General features: G+C 44.9%; 1 protein-coding gene across 13 annotated transcripts in view; it reads right to left on the bottom strand.

The window, feature by feature from the left end:
• Positions 1–26,666, bottom strand: part of Apbb2 (amyloid beta precursor protein binding family B member 2) — a 323,327-nt gene that overhangs the window by 156,407 nt on the left and 140,254 nt on the right. For all 13 annotated transcript variants that reach the window (XM_041671183.1, XM_041671186.1, XM_041671184.1 and 10 more), the window contains exon 4: positions 4,840–4,908. In XM_041671183.1, the coding sequence (XP_041527117.1) occupies positions 4,840–4,858 (19 nt within the window). In that variant the 5' untranslated portion in view covers positions 4,859–4,908. The remainder of the gene's footprint in view (positions 1–4,839; positions 4,909–26,666) is intronic.

Genomic DNA, 26,666 nt, shown 5'->3' with positions numbered 1-26,666 from the left:
TGTGAGAGTGGATGCGAGCATGCACTGGCGCCTGCGCACCAGCCAGAGCAACAAGTCTGCACAGTTCCGGTGACTGGTTAAGGATAAGCATGTGACCCACACAGTGTTAATCATGAGACTCTACCCAGGGATTAGAAGAGAGGCAGCGGCCCAGTGTGAGCACACCTGTAGTCCCAGCATTCAGGGGGATAAAGCAGGAGGACCACCACCAGCTAAGCCAGCCTGGGCTCAACAGTGAGACTTTGTCCCAAAGAACAAGGAGAAGAAGAGAAAAAGTTACCTCCGCCCCCACGTTTTTTTCAACTAGGTTTATGCCCACAGCTTCTTCAAGGACCCACAGGTAGACCAGGGGCAACCCGCCTAAGCGTCAATCTAATCAGTAGAAGGCAGAGCCAAGAGACAGAGAGCAGACACTGCTCGGGTCCCTGCAACAGACCGAGTCCAAATCTGAAAAGCCTGGGTTTTTCAGGCCAGCACATTGATTTATCTCGTTATCCTGTTTAGGTCTTGAACTTTTTTGCAACTAAAACAGCCTCCGCTAAAACACAAGTATCGTCTGTATAAAAGCCTATCAAGACTAAGTAAGTCGGAGCCTCTTTAATCTCATAAAGATGGTCTCCTCCACCAGAGACAAGGGCCCCAGCACAGGTATGGCCATGCAGGACCTCCTCTGACTCAGAGATCTACCGGTGAAGACCTGGGCTGGAGCCCACAGTGAGTAGTAGCTGCCTACTCTCTCTCTCTCTCTCTCTCTCTCTCTCTCTCTCTCTCTCCTCCCCTCTTTCTCTCGCTCACTCTTGTTCTTTTCTCTTTCTCTTCAGTTTTTAGAGACAGGGTTTCTCTGTGTATCTCTGGCTGCCCTGAAACTTGCTTTGTAGACCAGGCTGGCCTCTGACTCCCGAGTGCTGGGATTAAAGGTGTGTACCATGACAGCCTGGCCATACTCCTTTTGTTTTTGGAGACCTCTAGTCCTCTACAAAAACAGTAGGCTCCTTTTGATTTAGTAACAGACTGCTCTCTCAGAAATGGATTAACAAACAGCTCAAGAAGGCCTGAAGTGTGCTGCATGCTTGAAGGAGATTTTCACATTTTCATTATTATTATTATTATTATTATTACTTTTCTTCTCTGCCACAGGACTTTATTCCCACTGAGGGGTTAACAGCAATACTTCTCCCCCAAGGAATGTTGCCTTTTGAACTACACCTCAAAGTATAAAGGAAATGAAATAAACTCAGATTTTTCTCCCTCTTCCTCTTAGGGAGGAGAGGCAAAATAAAGCTGGTTTCCTGGTATTATCCACAAAAGCAAACTCTCTGTGGCCCGGGGCGATAAGAAGTTCTCTGTGAACAAAGAGGCTGAGGTGAGAAGGCCCCTCTGGCCACAGAACCAGGGAGCCAGCAGCCTTGGTACCCCAGACATTCCTAGATCTGGGAGAGCAACTTCACAGGCCAATTCCCAGGGCTTGTGAGAAAACTGGTTCAGCTCATGAGCCTCAACCCACCTAAGGGGTTCCTGTGCCCTTTTCACCCTAACTGCCCAAGGCCTAGCTATGCTCAGCAACGCATGGGAACTGAGGAGACTGGAGACACTGGTCAGCCATTAACAATGTATATACATCCTACATATATACATTCTAAATAAACATTATGTTAGACACAGTGAGCATACAAAACTTTTATTTATAGCTATTACAAAGAATATGACGTGGTTTTTTTAAAGCTCAACCTGAGTCAGACAGTGAGAGAGAAGTTATTACCCAAACTCACAGTGTCTGAAGGGGGCCAAAGGGTATTTGAGACACACACAGAAGTTCCGCAGTTTCTCAAAGAAGGGAATGTTGAATTAGCTTGCAGGCCAGGCAGGAAGCCATCGGAGGCCAAGGAGGAAAACATCACACCCGACAGATGTGATATGCAGCTACTTGGGAAATACAAAGCAGGGCGGGTACATCTGTGTGAGAATTAGGAACTATGCAGATGTGACCCCTGGCCAACAATACTTCTTTCCGTTCATCTTTAAGCTACTACATCCATGCTTTGGGAAACTCTTTGTGTCTTTTATAGATGAATCTATTTTTAATGACACTCTAGACTTCCACGGTCACGTCTGATGAACACAGTCAATGCTTGAGTGTGGGAACACTGATGAGGACAGAAAAACTTAAGAGTGCTGAAAAGGAACATTACACGCTTTCTTGAGCAACCGACCAGCCGGCTTTCAAGCCAATTCTGAAAGGGAAATAACATTAAGAAAAAGCAAATAGCAACATCTATGAAACAGGAAGATTACTTCACTTTGTTCTGCCAGGACTGAGACCTGCTCAGAAGGCACGTCTGAGCTCAACCTTCAAGGATAGACAGGACTTTCTAGACAGAGGACAGCATAAACCTGGAAGGTTTGCTTTAGAAAGGTCCCCTGTGGTCACCACTCCCTGGAGCTGGAAGGAGGGACTGAAGGCAGACCTTATCTGAGGTGCTGGTCCCTTCACCCCTCACCAGCTGCCACGTGACTTTCTGGGAGTGGAGTGGGGAACTTAGAACAAGACACCATGGAAATACAACACTAACTTTTCTTGTGAATTTTGGTGCCTGACACCAACACCGACAGTATCATTAGCTTTCTTTTAAAATTAAGTTTGATAACTGTTTCTGTACCTTATTGTGGTGGTTTGGATAAGAATGGCCCCGACAGGCTCAAAGACTTGAATGCTTAGGCATCAGGGAGTGGCACTACTTGACAAGCTTAGGAGGTGGGGCCTTGTCGAAGGAAGTGTGTCCCTGGGGGTGGCATCTGAGGTTTCAAAGTCCAAGTCAGATCCAGTGGCACCTCTCTCTTTCTGACGTGCATGGATCCGCATAGAACCCTCAGCTACTTTTCAAGAACCATGTCTGCCTGCACACCACCAGACTCTCTGCCAGAATAATGGACTAAACTGCTAAAATTGTAACCTAGCCCCAATTAAATGCTTTGTTTTATGAGCTGCTGTGGTCATAGAGTCTTTTCATAGCAATAGGGAACTAACTAAGGCAGTTATGTAGGCTCCAAGGAATAATAAAGCAAATCAAATACCTCCAGAGGATGGGTATATCTGAACAACAGAATAGAGAAACAGGAGAAAGGTTCTGAACGTGACTGACTGCTCTCCCTCCATGTAGATGGAAGCACATTACTTTGCCTATTTCCTGGCCTTGTTCTTTTATTGTTTTGATCCTGGATCTATTTTACTACATGAACATAAAAGATTGCTAAGGAATTATTGTTGGTACTTAAAGTGTATCATTTACCTATCAGTTATTCCTTTAGTGAACTGGTGGGTTTGACAGGCTTCCTTACAGGAACACGGGAGGGATTCCTCATAGGAATGTGTGCAATTCTAAGACAGCTGCGTCTCTGAGACGTCCCACCCCACTGTAGGTCACAACCTAATAGACTGTATCACAGGGCCCTGATCCCAGTTAACTTCGTCTCTCCTGTCTACTCAAGCACCTTTACACCAGACACCACATGTATGAAGGGCAGTAGGGCGTGGGCGGTGGAACCCCGGGTCGGTACATGCGACCATGCCTCCTCTGTACCAATGGGGAGCTTAAACAATCCCATTAAGATGACCTCAGATAAGATGTTCTTTTTAAAGGACATATGATTTGTTTTGAGTTTCTAAAATTAGCATACATATTTAAGGCCATATTTATTCAAAATCTACTCCTTGTCCAAGCCATTACAGCATAACGAGGGAGCTCTGAGGCTCAAACTTCTGACTATCCTGCATGAGCTTAGATTGATCATATTTTCCTCCACTGCTTTTCTTATCCTTAGGAAAAGCGGGTTTCTTAGGGCTGGAGAGAGGGCTCAGAGGTTAAGAGCACTTGAGCTCTTGCAGAGGACCTGAGGTCTTCCATTCCCAGCACCCACACGCTGACTCATAACCATCTGTAATTCTAGTTCCAGGGATTCCAGTCCCTCTTACAACCCCTGCAGGCACCAGGCACATATGTGGTATACATAGATACATGCCAGCAAAACACACATAGACACAAAATAAAAACTAATAAATCTAAAAAAAGTAAACTTCTTGCCCTTCATATACTAATACCAAGCTCAGTGCGCACTTGGATTTTTTTTTTAACCTCTTTGTGGAAAATGTAGTGCAGAGTTCTAGGTAATAGAGACAATTTAATGATAAGGTTAACGTTAGAATTTAAAGACACCGGCCCATGGTTAAGTCTAACTAAAAAAAATCAGAACTGGTACCTGTCCAGGGAAACAGAGAGGCTGTTTGCCACTTAGTTCCAGAGTTTATCTCAAAGAGTTACCACAATTGCTTTTTCCTTATCCTATCCCGAGGTCAAGAATTAAACCCTACACCATACAGTGGTGTGCAGACTAGCATCTGTCGTGACATGAAGAGAGGGACATGCAGTGAAGTCAAGGCAGTCCTGCTCAAGCCTGAAATTATACAGAATTAGAGCCACGGAGAATCCTGAGACGGGGAACTCTAGTCTTGACAAGTCCCATGACTCGGGATGCTGATTACAAAGACTTAGCAGTGGCACCTTCTCCGCCAGCGGTCAGCAGTCCACAGGCGACAACATACACTGCCAGGCGGGGAAGACGGAGCTTCAGTTTCCCGCCACAGTCCACTGTAATCTTCTTATAGACACCACAGCACACACGTGGTGAAGTTCAAATGACTTTTTATTTTTGAAATACCTACTTTTTCTATTATAGGATATAGAACAATGAAAATTTAAAAATGCCATTTTAGCAAACAGGAGCTTAACATTAAAATAACCATCACATTATCTGCGTACTGAAGTATGTAAAATCATATCTGACCTGGAAGTACTTCTGACATGGATCTCTGGGCGTCAGCAATGGTGCAGGAAATGGGTTATAATCTGCAATCTAAAATTGAAAAACAAAAAAAAAAAATTCAGAAGTTAGAACCTCAAATAACAAAGCATGAACGGAAACAGGCACAGAACTAAAATTCCTTCCGAAGACAGCACAAATTCAAACAAACAAACAAACTGGCAGCGTCTGTGCGAATGTTTGTATGTTTGTGATGCACATAACCGCTCACACCATGTCTCCCATGAATTCCAACTGCTACACAGCCGCGTTTTCCTGCCCACTCCAGGCATGTCTGTCTGTCTCAAGCTTCCAGTGCTTTCCTTGCCAAACACACACAAAACAGAAGCCACCAAGGGAAAAAAAAAAATCTAGTGAACGCTGACTTTTAAATATTAAAACCAGACTGAAAGCAAACAAAAAGTAGCAAAAATAGTGATATTTTTTTAAGAACTGAAAAAAAATTACCATTACAAGAGGTTTATCTATAGAAAGGGCTTCTTGGAATCATTAAGTAAAATACGATAAAAACTCATTAAGAATAAAGTTGGCAGAAAAAGGAGCAAAAGATGGGGATAATGTCCAATAAACATAAAACATTAGTCCGAGGGAAACAAGTAGCAACCTGGAGCAGCAGTGGCTCTGTTGTGTACGACATAAAGACTGGGAAGCTCGGCAAGGCGGAGAGCAGGCAAGGACACTGGGAAGAAGAAAATCCAGCCTCAAATGTTTTGAGGAACAACTTACAAACATCGGAAGGTATTTTAGATGGGTGGGCCCCACTGCTGGGCAAGTCCACTTCTAAGAATGTATTTTATATTGTGATTATGAGATAGGCTCCCAAAGGTGACTCTGTACATCTCCCTGCACTTACCTGACCTGGGGTGGGGAGGGAGGAAGAGAAGGAGGTATGTGGGGAGAGGCTATAATGCTGTAAATGATAACTTTAAAACAGACAATCAAGAAGAAGAAGGAGGAGGAGGAGAAGGAAGAAGGAAGAGGAGGAGGAGGAGAAGGAAGAAGGAAGAGGAGGAGGAGGAAGGAGGAGGATGAGGAGGAAGAAGAAGGAAGGAGGAGGATGAGGAGGAGGAAGAAGGAAGGAGGAGGATGAGGAGGAGGAAGAAGGAAGGAGGAGGATGAGGAGGAGGAAGAAGGAAGGAGGAGGATGAGGAGGAGGAAGAAGAGGAGGAGGAGGAAGAGGAGGAGGAAGGTATTTTACAGGTAATCTCATATATGGACTCTACTGTTCAATGGCCATGGAAATCCAGTAATGACCACACTGTTCTTAGGTTCAATGTATTGAGAGACATCTACATCTCAACAGAGCAATGTGATGTCGATAGGGAGATGTAGTGGGTGTGGGTGTGCAGATAAGAAAAGTGCATTAAGCCATATCACTGAGAAATGAGTATTTCTCATACCATGCATACATACCATGGCACATGTAACATGAGTAGCTGGGCGGTGGTGGCGCACGCCTTTAATCCCAGCACTTGGGAAGCAGAGGCAGGTGGATCTCTGTAGTTCGAGACCAGCCTGGTCTACAAGAGCTAGTTCCAGGACAGGTTCCCAAGCTAAAGAGAAACCCTGTCTCAAAAAAAAAAAAAATTAAAAAATGAGTAAAACTTCTTTCCTTCACTCCCTCCCTCCCTCCCTCCCTTCTTCCTTTTTTCCTACTTTTCACATTACAATGGGGGCAGGAAGAGATACCCTCCACTACTGCTTTCCGCCTTACCTCTGGAGACAGATTCTCATCTCCCAGTGAACACAGAGCTCAACTACTGGCTTAGACTGGCTGGCCAGTGAGCTCCAGGGATTGGCCTGCAGCTCTGTTCCCCTCTACCCCATCTACTTCTGTCTCCCCACCAGCCGGCTGCCAATGCTGGGGTTACATATATGCGCCATCCCAACTGGCTCTTACATTGGTGTTAGGAATCTCAGGTCCTCAGGCTGGCACAGTAAGCACACTACCCATCCATCTATCTCCCAACCCCTAATTTGAGAAAAAACTCCTAAAGCATATATACATAAGTATAGACAAACAAGCACACATTTGCACAAACATGTATTTTCATAAAGTTTTCCTAACCAGGGACTGAGAAGATAGCTCAGTAAGTGAAGTACTAGCCGGTGGAATACTTGCATAAAAGCAGGAGAATTTGCTTTGATACCCTAGCCGCTGCCCTCCCCCCACAAAAAGTCAGGCAAGATGGTATATGCTTTCAATCCCGGTGCTGGGGAGGCGAAGACCAAAGAAGCCTGGGCAGTCACCCTAGCCAAAGAGCAAGCCCCTGTCCCTAAGGAGAGATCCTGCCTCGTAAACTCATAAAACAAGAAGCTTCTAAGCACTCACAAGACTGATCACTAGCCTACACAACATATGTGTACACACACACACACACACACACACACACACAAACACATACACACACCTCCTAAGGAGAAAAACAAAGCTCTAGAAACAACAGGAAACTGCCTCTCCCAACTTAGCTATATCCCAGGGAAATCTGAAACGAGGATTTCTTTCTGGGGAGTCCAGCGTCAGGAACGTCCCTCGGGATGATAACCCACGACACTGGGTTAAGAGCGGGACTGCACGATTCCATTATAAAAAGTCCAAAACCAGGAAACATTTCTGTCGGTCAAGACGGGATGTAGGGGTTGGAAGAGGAAGTAGCAAGAGAGTGACCCCAGGGATGCCGGTCAAGGCGATGAAGCACTTCTTGACCTTTGGAGAAATCCATCAAGCTGTGCCCTCGTGAGCCAGGTCCTCATTACACATCCATGAAAAGTTGCAAGAAAAAGTCAGATGCTGGAGGTTTTCTATAGTATCCTTTGAATCGGAAAAATTCTTATTTTCCAAGACTCTTGCATTCTAATCTCACCTTTTCCAAACCAGTAACCTTTAACGGGCATAACTCCCAACTTAATGGTTCAGATAATGACCTGACACCTGGGCCGCCGGCCTACAGCACGTTCCTAATTATGTCTCCACATGCTGTGGAGTGGGCTCATTACTCCGCTATAATTGAAGGGGTGGGTTTGTTTGGTTGTCCTGAAACACCAGGAGATGCCTCTCCTGCACCAGTTTGTCTTTGGGCTGCACATCCCAGCTCCTTAGCCTTCACGATACACTTCATTTCTTCGTCTCCAGTGCACCTTACAGCACATGCACAGACAAAGATAAAGTGATAGACACATCTGGAAAATGAACACAGATAAAGCAACACAGGAAGTCAAGAAGAAGAGACTTACTTGCATGAAGGTTTCCGGTATACTTTTATTGTACAGAATCCCTCAAATATTTCTGCTTCCTTGACCTGAACAAACTCCATCTTTAATATAGGAAAAAGTCAGATGCTCTGCTCATCTCTGCTGTTAGCTACATGGTATCTCCTGAATGTGCCCTGCACAGTGACCATATATGATTATACAGTCCCTGCTTGCCCTGGGTCATTATTCTATTACTATTCCCTACTTGTCCTATGATGGTAACTGGATATTACCCATCACCCATTGCACACTTGTTTGTGCCATACATGATGCCTATATCAGGGGAAGCTCTGGTGAACAAAAACACTTCTTTCTCTCACAGAACATGCAGCCTAACAGGGAAAGGGGTCGTAAGTACTCAAGCCAGGAAGTGTGTGTTCTGGAGGCAAAGAACCCAGCTCTGGAACGTGATGAAGGAAAAAAAAGGGGGGGCCAGACAGGAAGTTCAAAATGCAGTGCGAGGTAGGAACAGGATTTAGGTGAGAAAATATTTATCCAACCCTATTATCAACAAGACATCCCCTGCCTTTGAAGCTGAAACATAATATAAAAACTCTTTTTCCTTGTTAATGTGGTGGTTTACAAGAGAATGATCCCAACATGCTCATATATTTAAATACTTGGTCTCTGGCTGGTGGAAGTGTTGGTGAAGGATTAGGAGGTGTGGCCTTGCTGGGGGAGGTGTGGTACTAGGGGCAAATTTTGACACTTAAAAAATGTCATAGTCGTTTTGCCCCATGCTTTGGGCCTGTGGCAAGGCAGGACAGCAGCCTGATGTGTGTCGTGGAGTAAGGCATCCTTATGGCAAGGATGGAGACGGTAAAGAAGAGACGGAGTTCCACAACCCCCTTTGAGAACACAAAAATGAGCGGACTAGAATCTCCCACTAAGCTCTCCTTTCTCCCAACAGCACCTCTACCTCCCAACAGCATCATGGTTTGTTCACCAAGTCTTCAACATGTGGCCTTTGATGAACATTCTAGATCAAAATTACAGCTGTGACAAAGTTCTCAAAAGAACGGAGGGCAGGAACAGCAGCCACAACCTCCAGAAGCATAAGCTAGACTCTTGGTTCCTAAGTTCGCTGACTCTGGTATGACATTGTAGAGGAATGAGATTGTAGAGCTGAGGGACGCTCTACACGTTTCCACTGCCTCTCTCCAGACCTCCACTGAATCCGTCATCTCTTTCCAGATCCACACTCACACCCTTGCCCCAAACCTCAGGAACTGACAATCCCAAATCCTTCCCTCTCTTCCTAAAAACACTTCCCAGAACAATCTTACCGGACCCCACATATCTCCCTGACTACGACCTTATAAGACTACAGAAGGAATCCTTTACTTTCTTGAAGTAAAACTCTGAGATAACTTAAGGACACACAAAAATTAATTTTTTTATTTTTTTTTAATGGAAAAAAAATTTCCGCCTCCTCCCAGCCTCCCATTTCCCTCCCCTCCTCCCACTCCTCTCCCCCTCCCCCCCACTCCTCTCCCCCTCCCCCCACTCCTCTCCCCCTCCCTCTCTAGTCTGAAGAGCAGTCAGGGTTCCCTGCCCTGTGGAAAGTCCAAAGTCCTCCCCCCTCCATCCTGGTCTAGGAAGGCGAACATCCAAACTGGCTAGGCTCCCACAAAGCCAGAACATGAAGTAGGATCAAGAGAAAAGTAAGGTTGGGATGAATTTCAAAGGACAACTTGTCAGGCCTGAGGACACCAAGGGTCTCAAGGTAGAGCTCCCAGAGGCTCGCCTGCCCAGGGAGTTGTTCTTCTTACCACTGTATTCATACAGGCGGACGGGGCAGTGTGCTTTTCTGTCGCTTCGGACAGGATGATATGTACTACAGTCATTAACACTGACTTCAAAATGCTCATCGAGTCTTAGAAAAGTCCTCAAACTATTCCTACCAGTATCTTTCAGTTAGAAGCTTTTCCTGCTGGAATCCCTGGTGCATGTTGAGATGGTAAGCAATGACTTAGGTTTAGACCTAGGCATGGTTAACTATAAACCTACACCAGTCTACCTCAAAGAGTATGTGGAAGTGTTCTGATGGGGGAGAGTCTTCTGTTTTGTGTTAATTTCATTGGTTAAATAAAGAGACTGCCTTGGCCCTTTAATAGGACAGGAAATTAGGTAGGTGGAGTAGACTGAACAGAATGCTGGGAGAAAGAAGCAGAGTCAGGCAATTGCCATGATTCTCCCACCCGACACAGACGCAAGTTAAGATCTTTCCTGGTAAGCCACACCTCGTGGGTCTACACAGATTATTAAAAATGGGTTAATCAATATGTAAGAGCTAGCCAATAAGAGGTTATAACTAATGGGCCAGGCAGTGTTTAAAAGAATACAGTTTGTGTGTAATTATTTCTGGTAAAGCTAGCCGTGCGAAGCTGGGCGGGAACGCAGCCCACTGTAGCTCATACTACAGTGTTCCAGAGTAGAGGGTAGTCCTGGAAACTATGACATCATGACCATCCCAGCTCTTCACAAAACAGCAACAAAGACTAAGCAGTGAGTTGCCTTCTATATCCATGAAGGCCGTCAAGCCACACCTAAGATTCTCCACTTTGAAAATCAGGACCTCGGCCCTGAGTTCTAACTTGTCATTTGGGTCCTTTATGCTGAGAACCAATGCCTCGTGTTTGTCAGGGGGTACAAATGCCTTCAGCTGCACATTGGGATCACCATCAACCTAACAGTTACTCTGAAGATCAAAAGGGCAATCTTAGGTTGCTGGCCCGCTTGCTTTAGTACCTTGCACAATCTAAGCACTCATAAAGGACAGCGCTAAACTCTCATAAATGATAGGGCTACTACTGCCAACATCTTATACTGCCAACATCTTATACATTCTCAGTCAGGCTGCAAACGTTCTGAAAAAAATCCAAGTGTGTTCTGGAGAGCTTTGTCTACCCAACAAAATCGCCCTAAAAACTTCAGTGGGTTCACATCTTCCTTCTTCCTCTGCCTGCCCTGTCCTAAGTTTTTGTGTAAATGTTCACAAATAGTAAAGTGAGCTCCGTTTTTAATGGAAAAAATTCTTCTGACATTATTGAAATAATCATCATCTCATCCTGTCAAGCAAGAAGGGATGATCTGTCAAAAAAAAAAAAAAAAAAAAACCTGTGTCGATGTACAACAGAACCTGAAAACCTGCAAGCTTATGGTAGCTGAGAAATAGTTTTAGACACTGTCTGCCAGGATTAAACCTTTCTACGCATGATATTGTGCTATCTATCTCTAATACAATCGTCAGGGTTTTCATTATTTTCCCCTAAGAGCTACATCTCTATTTCAAGGTCTATAAAATGGAGCCCCTGCATCAAATGACTAGGGTATCAGCACTCACCACTAACGTGGCATTGACAGGGCTCTTTACTATGTGTCAGGCCCGATGCCAAGCAAATGCTTTAGAAGGATAATCCTGTTTCTTACTTCCAACAGACCTACACAAGAGGTCCTGTGATGACGCCAATACTACAGACCGAGAAGCAAACACAGTCAGATAGCCTGGCGGAGGTCACACCCAAGAAGGTCATGAGCTGCTACCAGGACTCGGACCTGTCTATCCCTGAACACCAGGCTCCTGGCGGTGCCACATTCACTAGAACTTTTTGCATGAAGACGGCTCCACCTGAATTAATTGATGCCACCGGATAAATCTTGCCACATTTTCCAGGTTCTTTTGGAGGTGATGTGTAACTTTTTCAAATACAGGCAAATGAAATCAGCGGCTGACTGGCAAGCAAAACCTGAGTCCCCTTTCCTAGCAGTTCAGGAAAACAAAACAATACAACTGAGAGGAAGTACATGAAATTTTATCTGACCCTGGGGATAGCTTCTAAAATCGAAAATAGAGAGAAGTTCAACTTTAACCTACATGTTTAGTACAATACACAGTGTTAATTAGGCGACCGGTGTGAGATTTTGTAATGTGCATGGAATGAAAAGCAGATAAGCAAGTGTACATGCAGAATTTTTCCCCAACATTTAAACAAATTTCTACAGGACACACAGTAAAGGTGCACACACTAAATTCACATATAATGCTGTGCTCTGTGGAAACAGACTTGAGTTTCTTATTCCAAGGGACATAAATCATAGTTAGTAATATGCCTTTTGCCATCTACATACTTAGGCACATGACATAATTCCTAAGAATCACTGTTTTGTTTTGTTTTTGTAAACTGACCACTCACTAAGAGTGAAAAACGCAGCTCTCCTGAGGAAGGTACACAGACTGATCATCCTTCTGATTTTCATGCCTTACACTAAAACCCTGAAGGATGCAGACTCTAGTTCTTTATTTTCCTCATTTGGTCTCCAAGACAGAGTTCAAAACCAGTCCTAAGTACGACATCAACAAAGAATTCTACAAACAGCCCAGGAGGAGGCTGCCGGCCACACACAGCCCAGGAGGAGGCTGCACGCTACACATAGTCCAGGAGGAGGTTACTATCTGAAATGCTTCTCTGGGGAAGACACCAGCAACTGGAAAAGTTGAAATTATTGAAATTGAAAAATACTCAATACAGATCATTAAATATAGGCTTCCTTCCTTTCCACTTAGGGTTACTTCTGTATCTGTGCACCAGAAATTTTTAAGGGGAGGTGAAAGAATTACACTTCCTTCATTCATGGACATGAACTCCACGTTTTGTATTCTGAAGACATTATACTGTGGTACAAATAACAGCAATGTCTGATGCTTCAAAGACATGCCAGTTCTAAATGCACTGCTGGGTAGCTGCGGCTGACGGACTGCACTGACATACCCATCGCCAGGTCCCTGTACCCCTGCCATCTGCTCTCACCATGCAGTCATTCTCCAATAGCTCTGTGCTCAGTTGCGTGACTTGCTTTGGTAACTGTCCACATGGGAGGACACAGGAGCTCGCATGGAGGGCAGGCCCATTTCCAGTCCCCAGGATCTCCGCTACCGTCATGAGAACACTCACAGGCTGGCCTGATGGAAGCAGGTTAGAGAGGCAGGTAGAGCGGCTGAGTCCTCTTGGTCTGGACCATATCATATCAGCCTCGGCTGGCCAGAGGGAGGGCATGTGGGGGCGCACTGCAATGCAGAGCAGACCTTCAGGCTGCGCCTGTGGCTGGCTTACACACAGAGAGCAGGGCAGGCTCTTCAAAGACTCGCTGAGCGCCCGAACATGCTGGTGATTGTGTGAGCAGCTGAATGTTAAAGGCTGTCAGTCATAGGTTCCAGGAGTCTGACCTGGTTGTTAAAGGCTGCATTAGCCTCCTCGGCTGTGCTCATGCCATCATTTCCTCTGTGCACAACGGAGTGCTCTGGAGAGGAAACTGTGAGCGTTATTAGTAAGGACAAAGCAACAGCATTATGTCCATTGGGCTAGCTGGCGAGTTAGTCCTCGGGATATGTGTGTCTCTGCCTCCCTGGCACTGGGATTACAACCATACAGCGCCGTTCATGCTTGCCTTTTTCACATGGGTTTTAGAAATCAAACTCAGGTCTTCATGTCCGGATAGCAAACACTTCCCACCCAAATTATACTCTTGTTACAATAAAATACAACAAGGCTAAGAAAATCACACAAGACAAATCACTTATTATGAAGCAAACGTTCTTATAGATTTACTGCCCAGATCACAGAAGAGACTTCACCAGCTATCCCAGGAGGCCTGTGCTCAGCACCTCTCTCCCTCCAAAAGAAACTCTTGAATTGATGGTAATCATGGATTTGTACTTCTTTTAAACCAAAAGATAGAAGTATAATCAGCATAGTTAAAAGCTGCCCATTTTTAAAAATCTGATGTATGTTAAGTAAAAGTTAACCTACACCCCTCCCCCAATCCTCTCTGTTTCATGACCATTACTGAGCTATCTGAGCTGCGGAGTCTCCACAGTAGCGACTTTGCTGTTGCATGTTTCATAGCCCTCAGTCTCTAAGTTCCTGCAATAGGCAGCCAGAGTCAGAGGCTTAGAGCACTGAGCTCTAGCCCACTTCGAGGCATAATGTGGGATTCCCCTCTGTATGCTGTGAATACCACTGGTGAAGAAAGAAACTGCCTTGGCCTGTTGATAGGACAGAACTTAGGCAGGTGGAAAAAACTAAACTGAATGCTGGGAGAAAGGAGGCAGATTTAGGGAGAAGCCACGTAGCCCCGCTGGAGATAGACACCAGAACTTTAGCCGGTAAACCACAGCCATGTGGCGATATACAGATTAATAGAAATGGATTAAATTAATATGTAAGAGTTAGCCAATAAGAAGCTAGAGTTAATGGGCCGAGCAGTGTTTTAATTAATACAGTTTCTGTGTGATTATTTCGGGGCTGGGTGGCCGGGAACAAACAAGCTGCCCTCCTCACAACAATGCTCCATCAGGAAACATGTCAACTGGTTTTTATTCATTTCTAAGGTTAAGTCACCAATGTTGTTTGATGTGTGAATCCACAAGCTGCCCGCTAGTGCTTTTTCTACTTCTCTCATCCTGCCTTCACTTCCCATGTGGAAATAGTTCAGGAGACATGTCCCCTCATCTAGTTCTTGGTTATCTGACAGTACAGTCCAACTACAAGAGCCAGGACAAGCCCTTGACTCTTTCCTACTTCTGAGACATTGACTTGAGTTTCCTTTGACCTCAGAAGGTAAACAATATATATATATTTTACTCCATGCCATCAAGACCTCATGGGTTTAAACATGCAAGCCTCGGTCTTCCCTTAGTAGGAGACTCTTGAGGTTGACCCCTGCGTGGTTTTGATATGCCCTGTTAAGCATCATGATATTGGAGCTGCTTCAGGCTCTTCTTAGTGAAGACAGCACTGGTTGTCTGATGTCCACTCTCCAGGCCAATTCCTTAAGGAGAGTTCAGAGGAGCAGTTTTCTCTGCCCTCTGACCTCCTGCACAAGCCCAGGTTTGTTCTTTATAACAGAAAGTCATTTTTCTGGTTATCAGAAATCCCAGCGTGTGCTTTTCTGTCCTTGGATTACCTTACATTCGCTATTCTATTTTCCTTGGCCAAAAAAAGGGTTTCTATTTTTGGGAAAAAAAAAAAAGATAAGAGAGGGTTATCAAATATCTTAGAGGTAAAAGCTGAGGGGGACTGATGGGGAGAGTAGCAAGACAGGGACAGAGAAGACAGGAGGAAAACGATCAATTAGAACAATGTACAAGAATATATGTGTGTATAAAAATGTTATCATGAAACCCCATTTATGATAACTAAAGAATGATGAAGGGGGGGAAATACTGAAGGATTAAGGAGGGATGGGTATGGGGGAGGGGTGAGATATGGGGGAGAGGAGGGAGCAGTGACTAGGTTAACTAAAACTAACCACGTATGAAAACGCCTCATGGAAAGCCACTAGTTAGTAAGCCAATATCAAAATATAACTTTCAAGAAAAAGGAGCATAATGGAATTACCCTGTATGAATTGACAACACCTGTCTTATTATAATACATGGGTTATGAAATGAAAATTCTGTTGTAAGGCATGGTCTATTTCCCTACAGATTATTAGTCATAAAGGCTTCAGATGTTTCCATAGCAATGCACACTATTGTTATTGTCCTGTGGTATCAACCATAACTATATGATAAGACACACTAGAGGCTAGAGGACATAGAGCAATCAATCTCAATCCCACCAGGAAACTTCCCCACAGACAAATCCTGTCAGGAACATGTGCCTGTTGTAATAGTGGCATGAATGCTTCGGGATAACCAACTCCTCCCTGGCTGAATTTGAGGTCTGCTCCACAGGAGGGAATGTCAGGCTTGGTACTACAATCTTAGTCAAAAGTCCATGGCTGGGGAAGCCAGAGATCCTAGAGCAGACCTTGCTATTGTTAGTTTGCTAAATGATCATGCTGTCAGAGTACCTTCTAAATACCTGTATTTATACCTGTAGACCTGGGCCACTCTCAACTTTGCTCAGAGAAGTGTCTTTTTTTTTTTTTGCAATGAGTAGCAATCAATGGAGAGACACCCAACAGTCAAAGAGCTGAGAGTAAGCGGCTGAGTGCTCGGCCGTGAATGGAAATCTCCATCAGTCCTACCTTGACTAGGACCCCAAGCCTCAGGGAGCATGGGGAAGAGGAGGCATGAGAGACAGAGGATGGGAAGGAATGCCATCCATGCTGTCTTCTGGACAGGATGGTTGCTCATTCACTAACTCACAGCAGCCAGGGTTATTTGTTCAAGTCCTGAGCAAGATCTATTGAGCCAAAAATCCAGACAAAGGAGGGAAGATGATCTGCAGGTCCCACCCCTCAGTGAGGAGCCACTGGCAGAGGACAGTTTCTCAGGGAGAGAAAATATTTCATTTTTAAAAATAATTTGTTTCATTTGTATTAGTGTTTTGTCTGCATGTATATCTGTGTGCCATTGCAAACCTTGTGTGTCTAAGAAGGCCAAAAGAAGGTGCTGGATCTCCTAGGACTGGAGTTACAGCAGGTTGTGAACAACCCTAGGGGTGCTGGGAATAAAAGCCGAATCCTCTGAAGAGCAGCCTTCTTATCCTCCAAGCCGTCTCTCCAGCCCTGAGAACCATTCTGTTTCTGAGGGTGTAGCACAGGTAGGTACCCCAGGCTCCAGCAAATGGTCCACACCCACGCCCATGTGGGCAGCACTAACGTGGATACATGGTAACTGAAAGAGGAAAATGAAGGTACAAAGGGTACGTCATTATATTGTGTGAAATATAGAAGAAGAATTTTTAATTAAATAAGGACCAAAAAGTTTCTGTTAAAACACCAAGAACAACGTGTCACTTTCTCTTTCTGTGTAGACTTGTCCAGAAGGTTTCTCCTTCCTTCTGTGCTCTGTTAATTTTAACAGAAACCTACTTAATTCTCCAAAACACGTAATTTTTTTTAAAATGTGGTATTAAATTTTTCTTCAAAACTGTTCTCTTGAAACACAAACTTCTTCACTCTCCCTGCCCTGGTGTGGTGTGCCTTCACCTCCCCCCTTGCCCCTCATCCCCCTTCATCGCCATGTGGTGTGTCTTCACCCCCCACCCCCACCCCCGTGTGGTATGCCTGCTCTCCCCACACACTGGACCTTCTTTGTCTCCTTCAATATTTGTCACTATTTCCAAATCTTTATTTCTTCCTCTCATTTTGACTCTGAACTTATTCCTCCTTTTGCTTATGATTTCTCCAAGGGCAACTTGTGACAGTTACTGAATTTTGTGTTCCTTCTTAGAATTTATTTCTAAGATGGCTTTTAGATTTCTTTTGAACTTTTGGAATTCTCTGGAGTTTTGTCACCACATCTATGAGGCTTTGATTTGTTTTAATTCCAACTTATTCTTTCCTTTGACTTTTTTATAGGGTTATGGTAAACTTTACCCTTCTTCTAAAATAATACATTACATTTTAATATTTGTTTATTTATTTTTTTCTTTTGGGCATATATTTTCTGAGTGTTTTTATTGACTTCAGAGACATGCTATTCTATCTTTATTCAGTTTTTAATTAATTAATTAATTTTTTTTTTTGGTATTTTTGAGACAGGGTTTCTTTGTGGTTTTGGAGCCTGTCCTGGAACTAGCTCTGTAGACCAGGCTGGTCTCGAACTCACAGAGATCTGCCTGCCTCTGCCTCCCAAGTGCTGGGATTAAAGGCGTGCGCCACCACCGCCCGGCTTTTATTCAGTTTTTAAGAAGATACGTATTATTATTTTTAATTATTATGAGTAGGCATGGGCTTGTGCACACGAATGCAGGTGCCTGTGGATGAGGCTGTAAACACTTTGGAGCTTGAGTTATAGTGACTTGGGTTCTGAGAACTGAACTTGGTAGATCAGGCTAGCCTCAGACTCAGAAATCCGCCTGCCTCTGCTTCCTGAGTGCTGGGACTAAAGGTTTTCCCAAAGTTCTATCATTACTTCCTCCTTGAAAACCAAATCAGTTCTCATTTTCAAAATTGGCAGTGAAACCACAACCCACTAAGCTATTGAGCCAATCCTGACGGCGCCACACACTGGCTTAGAGGACATCTGGAATTTTAATGACAGGATGTCTACCACCACACCACCCTCAACACACCCACTCTCATCTGAGCTCTGAGCTAAGCAGCTGGACCTGGTCAGTAATTGGATAGAGACAATGATTTCTAAAGCCTGTTATCACACATAGACTAACTGACCAAGCATCGTGCTAAGGCTTTCTACATATTTACCATATGGATTTTCCTAACCACGGGGGGGGGGGTGAAGAGAAAACACTACCACCCCCATTTTAGAGACGAGGATACATCTATAAAGCAAGAGCTAAATATTAGGAGGTAGTGGAACTAGTTTGTTGCAAACTTCCCTAAACTTCAGTTATCATTTGGAATAAAAATAATATTTACTTTGCATGCTTACCATGCAGAAATGGAATAAAGGCACACATAAAACAATGAAAGATAATGTTTCAATGACTCCCCCAGGGCCCGTTCCCAGGTACAATCCAGAATTTGTTATCGAGAGGACATAAGATGAGAGACGCCTGGTGTTCTTCCAGGTACACCTCATTTACCTATCATACACCCGTTCTGAGGTAAATGTCCCTGTGGTGGTTTGAAAAGAAACGGCCCCCATAGATCCATAGGGAGTGACACTCTTAGGAAGCGTTATATTGGAGCAGGCATGGCCTTGTTGGAGGAGGTATGTCACTGTGGGGGCAGTCTTTGATATTTCAAATGCTCAAGCTGGGCCCAGTGTGGCTCTCTCTCCCTGTTGTCTGCCAATCCAGACGTACAATTTTTGGCTCTTTCTCCAGCACCATGTCTGCCTGCACACCACCATGCTTCCTGCTGTGACAAGAATAGACTACAAACCTCTAAACTGTAAGCCAGCCCCAATTAAAAGCTTTCCTTTGTAGGAGTTTCTGTGGTCATGGTGTCTCATAGCACAAGAACAGTGAGACAGACCCCACCTTCATCATGCACTGAGAGATAAGGAGCATTTTAGGTTCTGTCCTGGACTAGGGACCCAGAGAGACCAGGAGCAGCATGGGGTGTGTACAGAGAAACCATGAGGTCACCCTCTGCCTCTAGCCACCACTGTGCTTCCTCAGGAAAACTTTAGTCAAGGGGCTGAGGTGCAACGCAGCGAGGCACTTTCCACACAAACATGGGCACCTGGGTTCACAGGCCAGCGTCCACATAAAAAGCTGTGTGAGAAGGTGTGGGCTTACAGTCCGTGCCCCAGGGAAGTAGAGGCAGCTTCCTGGTGCTTGCTGACTATCCAGCCTTGCTAGCAAGTCCTAAGTCCTAGGAAGGGGACCTTGTATTTTGCCTCAAAACACAAACTGCATGGTTTCTTGGGAATGACACTTGAGGGTGACCTCTGGCTCCCACATGTGTGTGCATATAAGTGTCCCCTAAGACACAATCTCACTTCCTCTTCCTTCTCAAGATGGAAGGCGTGCTGTTGCGTAGGTGTCTCATTCACGGCAGTCCAAAAAAGGGTGCAGGGACCCTACATACCACATACTATACTGAGGTAAAAGAGCTTAGGAATGTCCGTCAACATCCATTCGAGGAACTTCTTTATCGATGGTTCTCCCCAAATTCTCGGGTTAAAACCCCTGCGCTAGTTGGTCAAGAAGTAAGAAAATGGGGTTCTTTAAAAACTATTAAGGCTTGGGTTTGGAAGGTCCTGCACAAGCTCACATGTTAGAACAGTTGGCTCCCAGATGGTACTGGGGTATAGAACCTTTATGGGCACTGGGCCAGCTGGAGGCTGGTCACTAAGGGTAACAGCTCAGTTCAGTTTTGGATCCAGCTCTCTGCTTCCTCAGCAGTCACGATGTAGCACAGAGCCCCCTCATGCTGCCCCTACCCCGGAGCCTCTTGTCATAACTTCCCAGCTGTGATGTGCTGCACTGTAAGCTGAAATAAATCCTCTTCCCTTAAGCTCTGGCTTTCTGTCAGATATCTGTCACAGTGAAGAAACAGCAACTAACACAACCACCCACCCGACATATCTCATTTACTATACTCCAAGTCAGCTTCAGGGGGCAGCTAAACAATAGCCTAGCCACACTGATCGGGGGACCTGACACCATCAATTCATCCTCCAAAGCTATAAGCTGACTTTCCCTGCTGTCACCTCCACTGTCACCATTTGGATCTAGGTGAGCTTTCGCTGATGCCCAGGGACACCTGGAATGCATCTTCCCATTGTTGTCTGCTGCTCCACCCCCACCCCACTATACCTGCACAGCCCTGCATCCGCCATCACCACCACCATATGCACACACCCCAGACCACCATGAGCTGGACTTGGGACCACACTATCTCTCCTGACCTCCCTCTGAGCAGGTCCTGTGAGCCGTTCTCTAGGTGAGTCGTCTCACCTCCATTTCCTAACTAGAAGGCGCAGACAGAGTACCTAGCTAGCACTTAAGGCTCCCATGGGAGTTAGGCCAGCATGTGTAAAGCGCCCAGACAGGAGGAGGCACAGTGAAGACTGCATGCTAATGACTAGTGTGACATGATACCCGTGGTGGCACTGTAACTCGATGGGAACCAAGAACATACAGGAGGAAAAATCATACCTGGTATCGCAAGGCAACTACCCAGAGATAGTAAGGTCATGAATTCTCGAGAGGAACCTACTATCAACTGGGCCTAGTTCCTAACTGCACCCCAAATATTTGTCCTTTCATCTCTCATCAAAGAAACTGATCTTTGCAGCAGATGGAGCCCATCATGGAAAACCACCACCAACCAAAGTGTAGTCCCAGCTGATACATCTACAACACAATTCCTGCACCTAAGAAATCAGGGAACATTCGGGAAGAGGGGGAGGGAAGATTGTAAGAACCACAAGGACCAGGAAAGCTGCTGTGAGATTATATCTCCTAGAAACAACAAAGAGGCTCCACCCATGATGCCTCAGTAACATGGCTGCCTGCCTAAAGGAGACCTCAGCAAGGACAAACACCAATAAACACGCTAACATGGAAGGGAAGAGATCTCTCAGGGCCCATTCCTAGATGGAGAACTTCAGGCAAGAATGCTGAGAGCAGGAGATATAATCTTCCATGGGGAAGATGAACCCTCAGACAGGCTATCCAACACCATGGCCAGCCCTGAAATCATACATGCACAGCCCTAAATGGACTGAATATGTCTGTTTAGAGGTGTGTGTGTGTGTGTGTGTGTGTGTGTGAGAGAGAGAGAGAGAGAGAGAGAGAGACAGAGAGAGACAGAGAGACAGAGAGACAGAGAAACAATAACTATTAAAGAAAAAGAGCTCATGAACTCAAGAGGAAGAAAGAACAGTTATATGGGAGGGGCTAGGAAAAGGAAAGAAAAGGGAAAAAGTGATATAATTATATTTTCATTTTTGAAATAATAATTTTCAAAGACCACCTTAATTGCCACCATCATCACATTATTAGTTACTTTAAGAGTTTCCATCCACCAACTTAAAAAACAAAATTCATGCTGAGTGCTGAGGAACACCTCAGTCCTGGCTCAATCTGGCCAAACCAGCCAACTCACTCCAGTCCACCCCCAGTGTATACTTGCATGATCTGTTCTCTACTGCCTGACTCCTAAGGGGGACCAGACCTGATACCCAGCTCTTTAAGGAGCCCACTGAATGCTTCCCATGTGCAAGGGTCTTAGGTTTCTGGGCTTGGGCTGGCCTGCTTCCTACAGGGCATGTGGAACACTGCCCAGCTCCTGAGTGGTTCCTAAGGGGAACACCATGAATCCCCCAGACAGCACTGAAACAGTGTGGAGGTTTCTGTAATCCTGTCCAAAAGTACCATGTAATCCTGTCCAAAATAACCTTTCCAATGGGGAAAATGAGGCAGCCCAAACACGTGTCTGTGTCTTTGGGTTCTGGGTTCCAGTTCTTTGATGCTCATCTGGGAATGTCAGAAGCCATACCCATCAAGTCTCGCTTACAGGACTGCCTAAACACTAGCTGATCAAGGACAAAGGACATGCCTACACAGATGGGAAAGCCTAGGAGGCCTCAACCCAAAACAAAGAACTACAGGCAATGCTAAGAGCAGGAGAAACAGCCTTCCCCAGGGAAGAGCAAACCAAATGGTCAGCCCTGAAAACATAAATGCAGGTTAACAATATACAGACCGAGCAGGTTAGTTTATATATTTAGAAATAGCTATGTACATACATATACATACATGTATACAACAATGACGAATGCAAAAAAAAAAGGCCATGAATTTGAAAGAGAGCAAGGAAGGATATATGGGAGGGTTTGGAGGAGGAAATGGAAAATGATGTAATTACATTCTAATCTTAAAAAATAATAAAACAAAAAAAGAAAGAGGATACATAGGGTAACCCCAAGTTGTTTTTTTTTTTCCAATGAATGTCCAAAATCCTTCTAGGACTCAAATCACAAGGCCATGACTAAAGGCAGGATTTTATCAGATGATGCTCAAAGTGCCTCTCTCTTTACAACATGTCTCCCTATGACTTACTATCTTTCCCCCTAATGGTCTAGCAGACGATTTTCATTTCCGACCCTATCTCCATGAGGCACGTCACCAACCATTCCTACCCTCCATATCTGCATGAGACATGGAAAGTCTAACATGATAAAGAAGAAAATCCAATTATTTTCCTTGCCCCACCTGGGCAATTGAGCATCCCAAGATAATTTTTTTCCTCCATAAATGTATAGAGCCTCGAATTTCTCTAAGTCACCAGCTTGGAACGTAGCCACAATACATTTTGGAAAGAGGTAAAAAATGTAATAACACCATTACCCTGAAATCCAATAAAGCCTGTTGGAGCTCCACATTTTCAAGAAATCAAGACTATTTATGCTATTATCCCAAGTGTAGCTGTCGTTTCTGCCACAGCCATAAACACATGCAATGTACTTCACCAGAAAGTGAGGCTGTCATAAAAGGGAGGGCGGCTAAGAAGATACTGCCCGTGACAGTACCTTAGTGGGACTTGCTACAGAGAGTTCATACACATAAATTCATTTAGCCTGAAAATTACATTTCTAAGTCTACAACTCATCACTCCCAACTGTGAACATTTTCAGTACAAGGTATTAAACTTCAGAGGTTGTTTTCAACCAGGCTAAAGGTCATCCTGAAGATCACCGACATTATGTATCCATCACAGCATATAGGAAAAGGCTCATAATAGTTTTCGATTTACTCCATCTAACATTGTGTTTGGGTTTGGGTACCAGAAAACTTATCTAGGAACAGGTTCAACATACGGAGTCGGGATGCTCAGCGCTGCTGGCAATGGCTAAACAGCAGCAATGTCAAGGCAGCCATTTCCACATGATTCTGTCTTTCCTTTATTCTTGTCCCCCTCATGACAGGATGGTTGCTCTGATTTGGTCACCTTATCAGAAAAGGAAAAGTGACATTTATAGACCAATTTGTCATGTTTTATCAGGATGCTAAACACTCTGCCTAAAGCTCTACCCTTACCTCACTGGACTTATTCTAGGGTTTTAAGGATTAGAATGAAGTCGTATGTTCACTACAGGGAATTCTGGTCACCTAGTGTTATGTGGGCCCAGGACCCTTCTATCACATCGGACTATAATCCATTAAAGCTTTTCTACTGGAAGTCTGCCTGACGCCTCTCTCCATCACTGGAGATGACCTTCATCCTTCTCGGTCCTTCTCATTTCTCCAGCTCCAGCATCTGGCCCACTCTCAACATCAGGATTCGCCTCTACCTTCTCCAGTGACACTGCCCACAAGTACAGCCTGTCTTAAGCTAGTGTTCCTGAGGCTTTAAAAGAAAATATTGACAAAGTCATTTAAGGGAGGGAGGGAGGGCTTATTTCGGCTCCGAGTTGGGGGGAACATACAGCTCTACAGCAGTGGGAATTCCTCCTTTCCTGGCATCTCTGGGCAACAGAAGCAGGGATGGGAAAACGTCATCTCACCAGATCCTGACCTTGGAGCACTGGCCCTGTGGTTTACAACAGAGACCGTAGCACGACATTCAAATCTAATCCCCGTGGCTTTTTCTATGGCCTCAAACAACATGCTTATTGTCTCTGTGCCTCAGATCCTTCATGTGATACCGAGGGATGACAGTGGTAACAAGGACACAAGATGAAAGCAGCAGACAGGAAGAACTGCTGCCTCTGTGTCCTAGACATTAATATTGCTATGAACATTCTCTTTATTTCTGCCAGGACATGTGCCCTGCTGGTCCTTTCCCATCTGATCAACATCCCACTTCCTGTGACCTTCAAAGACCATTCACGGCACCCCGAGTCCCACATCTGATCTGCCAACTACATGACCAACCCACAGCCACTCCCACAACACTACATTCCACGAGAGGGAGATGCTCTCTTCTCCTTATTGGCCCGCCTCTCCTCTAAACTGATATGAGACATAATCTGATTGTCAATGACATAATTAGGGTCACCCCTGGTCACGGGTACTGCAGAAAACTCATTGTGGGGTTAAACATATAACTCTTCCCAAACTCCCAGTGATGTCAGGATAACTCCTGGACTCCAGCAGGTTGAATCTAACCATGCTGTGATCTAAGCACTGCTTTTCTCCCAAAGCTTCTATCTTCTGACGTCCCAAACAATAGGAAATGTTCCTGGCTTCCGTCAAACTCCTGTGGCAGGATAGGATGGTAGCAGGATGCGTGGTTTCTGTGTTAGCCAGTCTGTCGATTTTAATGGCATCCAGTTTCAGATAAGCAGCATGAAACCTGAGCTCTCTGGGGACTCGCTCTGCCCCCTGGGAGCCGGGGACCAAGTTCCCCATTATCAGATGATGGAAAGGAAGGACATGTGGAGAACAAGTGAAAACCTGTGGATTTCACTGCCCACAAAACTGAGAGAACATTGACGAGAAAGCAGACATTCTACAGAATATTTAGTAGTACGCACTCATTATTCTTCACATATATCCACGCAGAAAGGCCTAGCCGTGGAGAAGCTAGCCATAAGCTGACCTATCCGGGGACTCTGAAACAAACCAGGCCAACCCTTTCAGAATTCATCTGTTGTGTTTTGTAAGGATTTCCGAGGCTTTCATTTTACACAGCAGGTTCACCGCCTTCAAAGCAATTCTGGGCTTCCATAAACCGGCCAGGAAACCTGGAGAAACCACTCTACTGACTCCAGAATGTCCCCGTGCAGCAGCTTGGGTCCCTGATTGGCTTGTTGTCTGATACAGGCGTCACCTATAGCCCAGGCAGGCCTTGGACTCAGAGCAAGGACTCAGGACACAGGCGCCCTCAGCTAACTAGAGAAGTCAAAGGGAAGGCACACAAAGCACCCCTCCCCCCCACGGATGGCTTTCCAAGCCCTTCTGCCCCAGAAGAGGGAATAAGCAGGCTCCTTGCCAGTTCCTGCTAGTGAATTCTTGCCACAGGGCTTTCTAGTTTCATCCTCTATTGCTGAAGGAGAACATGATTACCCAAGAGCACCCAGGTGAGAAGGATGCTTGCTGACCATATCAAAGAAATATTCCAAGCCAGGTATGGTAACACATATCTGTGAAGGCAGCCATCAGGGTGCTGAAGCAGGACAATCATGAGCTTGATGTTAGCCTAGGCTACATAAAAGATCTTGCCTGAAGTATATACATATATACATACATATGTACGTATGTATGTATGTACGTACATTAAGCTTTACTTCGAGGAGAAGACAGAAGATATTGAGGAAACAAAAATAAAACAGAAGTAAACGTACAAGAAAGATTTTAATGTGTTGTCAAAATTCACTTGTCTCTTCAGGAAAGATAAATATACACAGATAGCCTTTCCTTCCTATCTCCAATATCAGTTCATAACTAAGCCACTGGATATATGAAACATGGTCATGCATTAGTGAGTCCCTAAAAACAAAGGTAACAATCTAGACTAGAGTACACAGATGGTTAGACCTGGCGAAGAGGCGCGTCCTGCGGGATGAGCTGACCATCACTGCCTGCACTCCACCACAGGAGGGTGGTAGCTTGCACTTAGAGCATCTCCATAGACAGCTCGGCAAACACCCATTGACTGAGTTAATATTTACTTGCCACTTGCTTTGTTTAAAGTTGTGTAGAAATCAGGGATTGCAATCTGATGCCTCAGAGACCTTAAATTCTTTCATCAGAGTATAGTGACAAAGCTTCCAGTCATCATGGCGAGTGGAGGTCACCAGTGGGGGTTCTGACACTTTGCACAGATGGACAAAATGAATAGGATACCATTTGTTAAAAAGCAAAGACTTTCAGATGTGTATAAAAAGCCTGGCAGCTAAGATTCTGACGACTCACAGAGAAGAAAGAGTCATACATCAGCAAAGGGAAACCAAACTCTCCAAACTGAAGCCAAAGGTCTAGAGGTATGGAGTCAGGTAACATGAGGTCCCCAGGCCAGAGAGTAGATGCCCTGACACCATGGGACCAGATATAACAGCCCAATGAGCACCAAGATATCATGAGGGCAATGGAGAAACTACCCTGTTGGCACACTCGTGCGCATGAGGGATTGACATCAAATAATCCCACAGATATAGACCCTCAGAACCACAGGTTATCACCAAATAAGATACCGACAGGTATAGCCAGTAAATGCAGTCA

This window comes from Microtus oregoni, unplaced genomic scaffold (genome assembly GCF_018167655.1).
Source record: "Microtus oregoni isolate MIOR12 unplaced genomic scaffold, Mior012 000021F_ref0000039, whole genome shotgun sequence".
In the NCBI taxonomy this organism is placed as follows: Eukaryota; Metazoa; Chordata; class Mammalia; order Rodentia; family Cricetidae; genus Microtus; species Microtus oregoni.
This window is presented reverse-complemented; position numbering and strand designations above follow the sequence as displayed.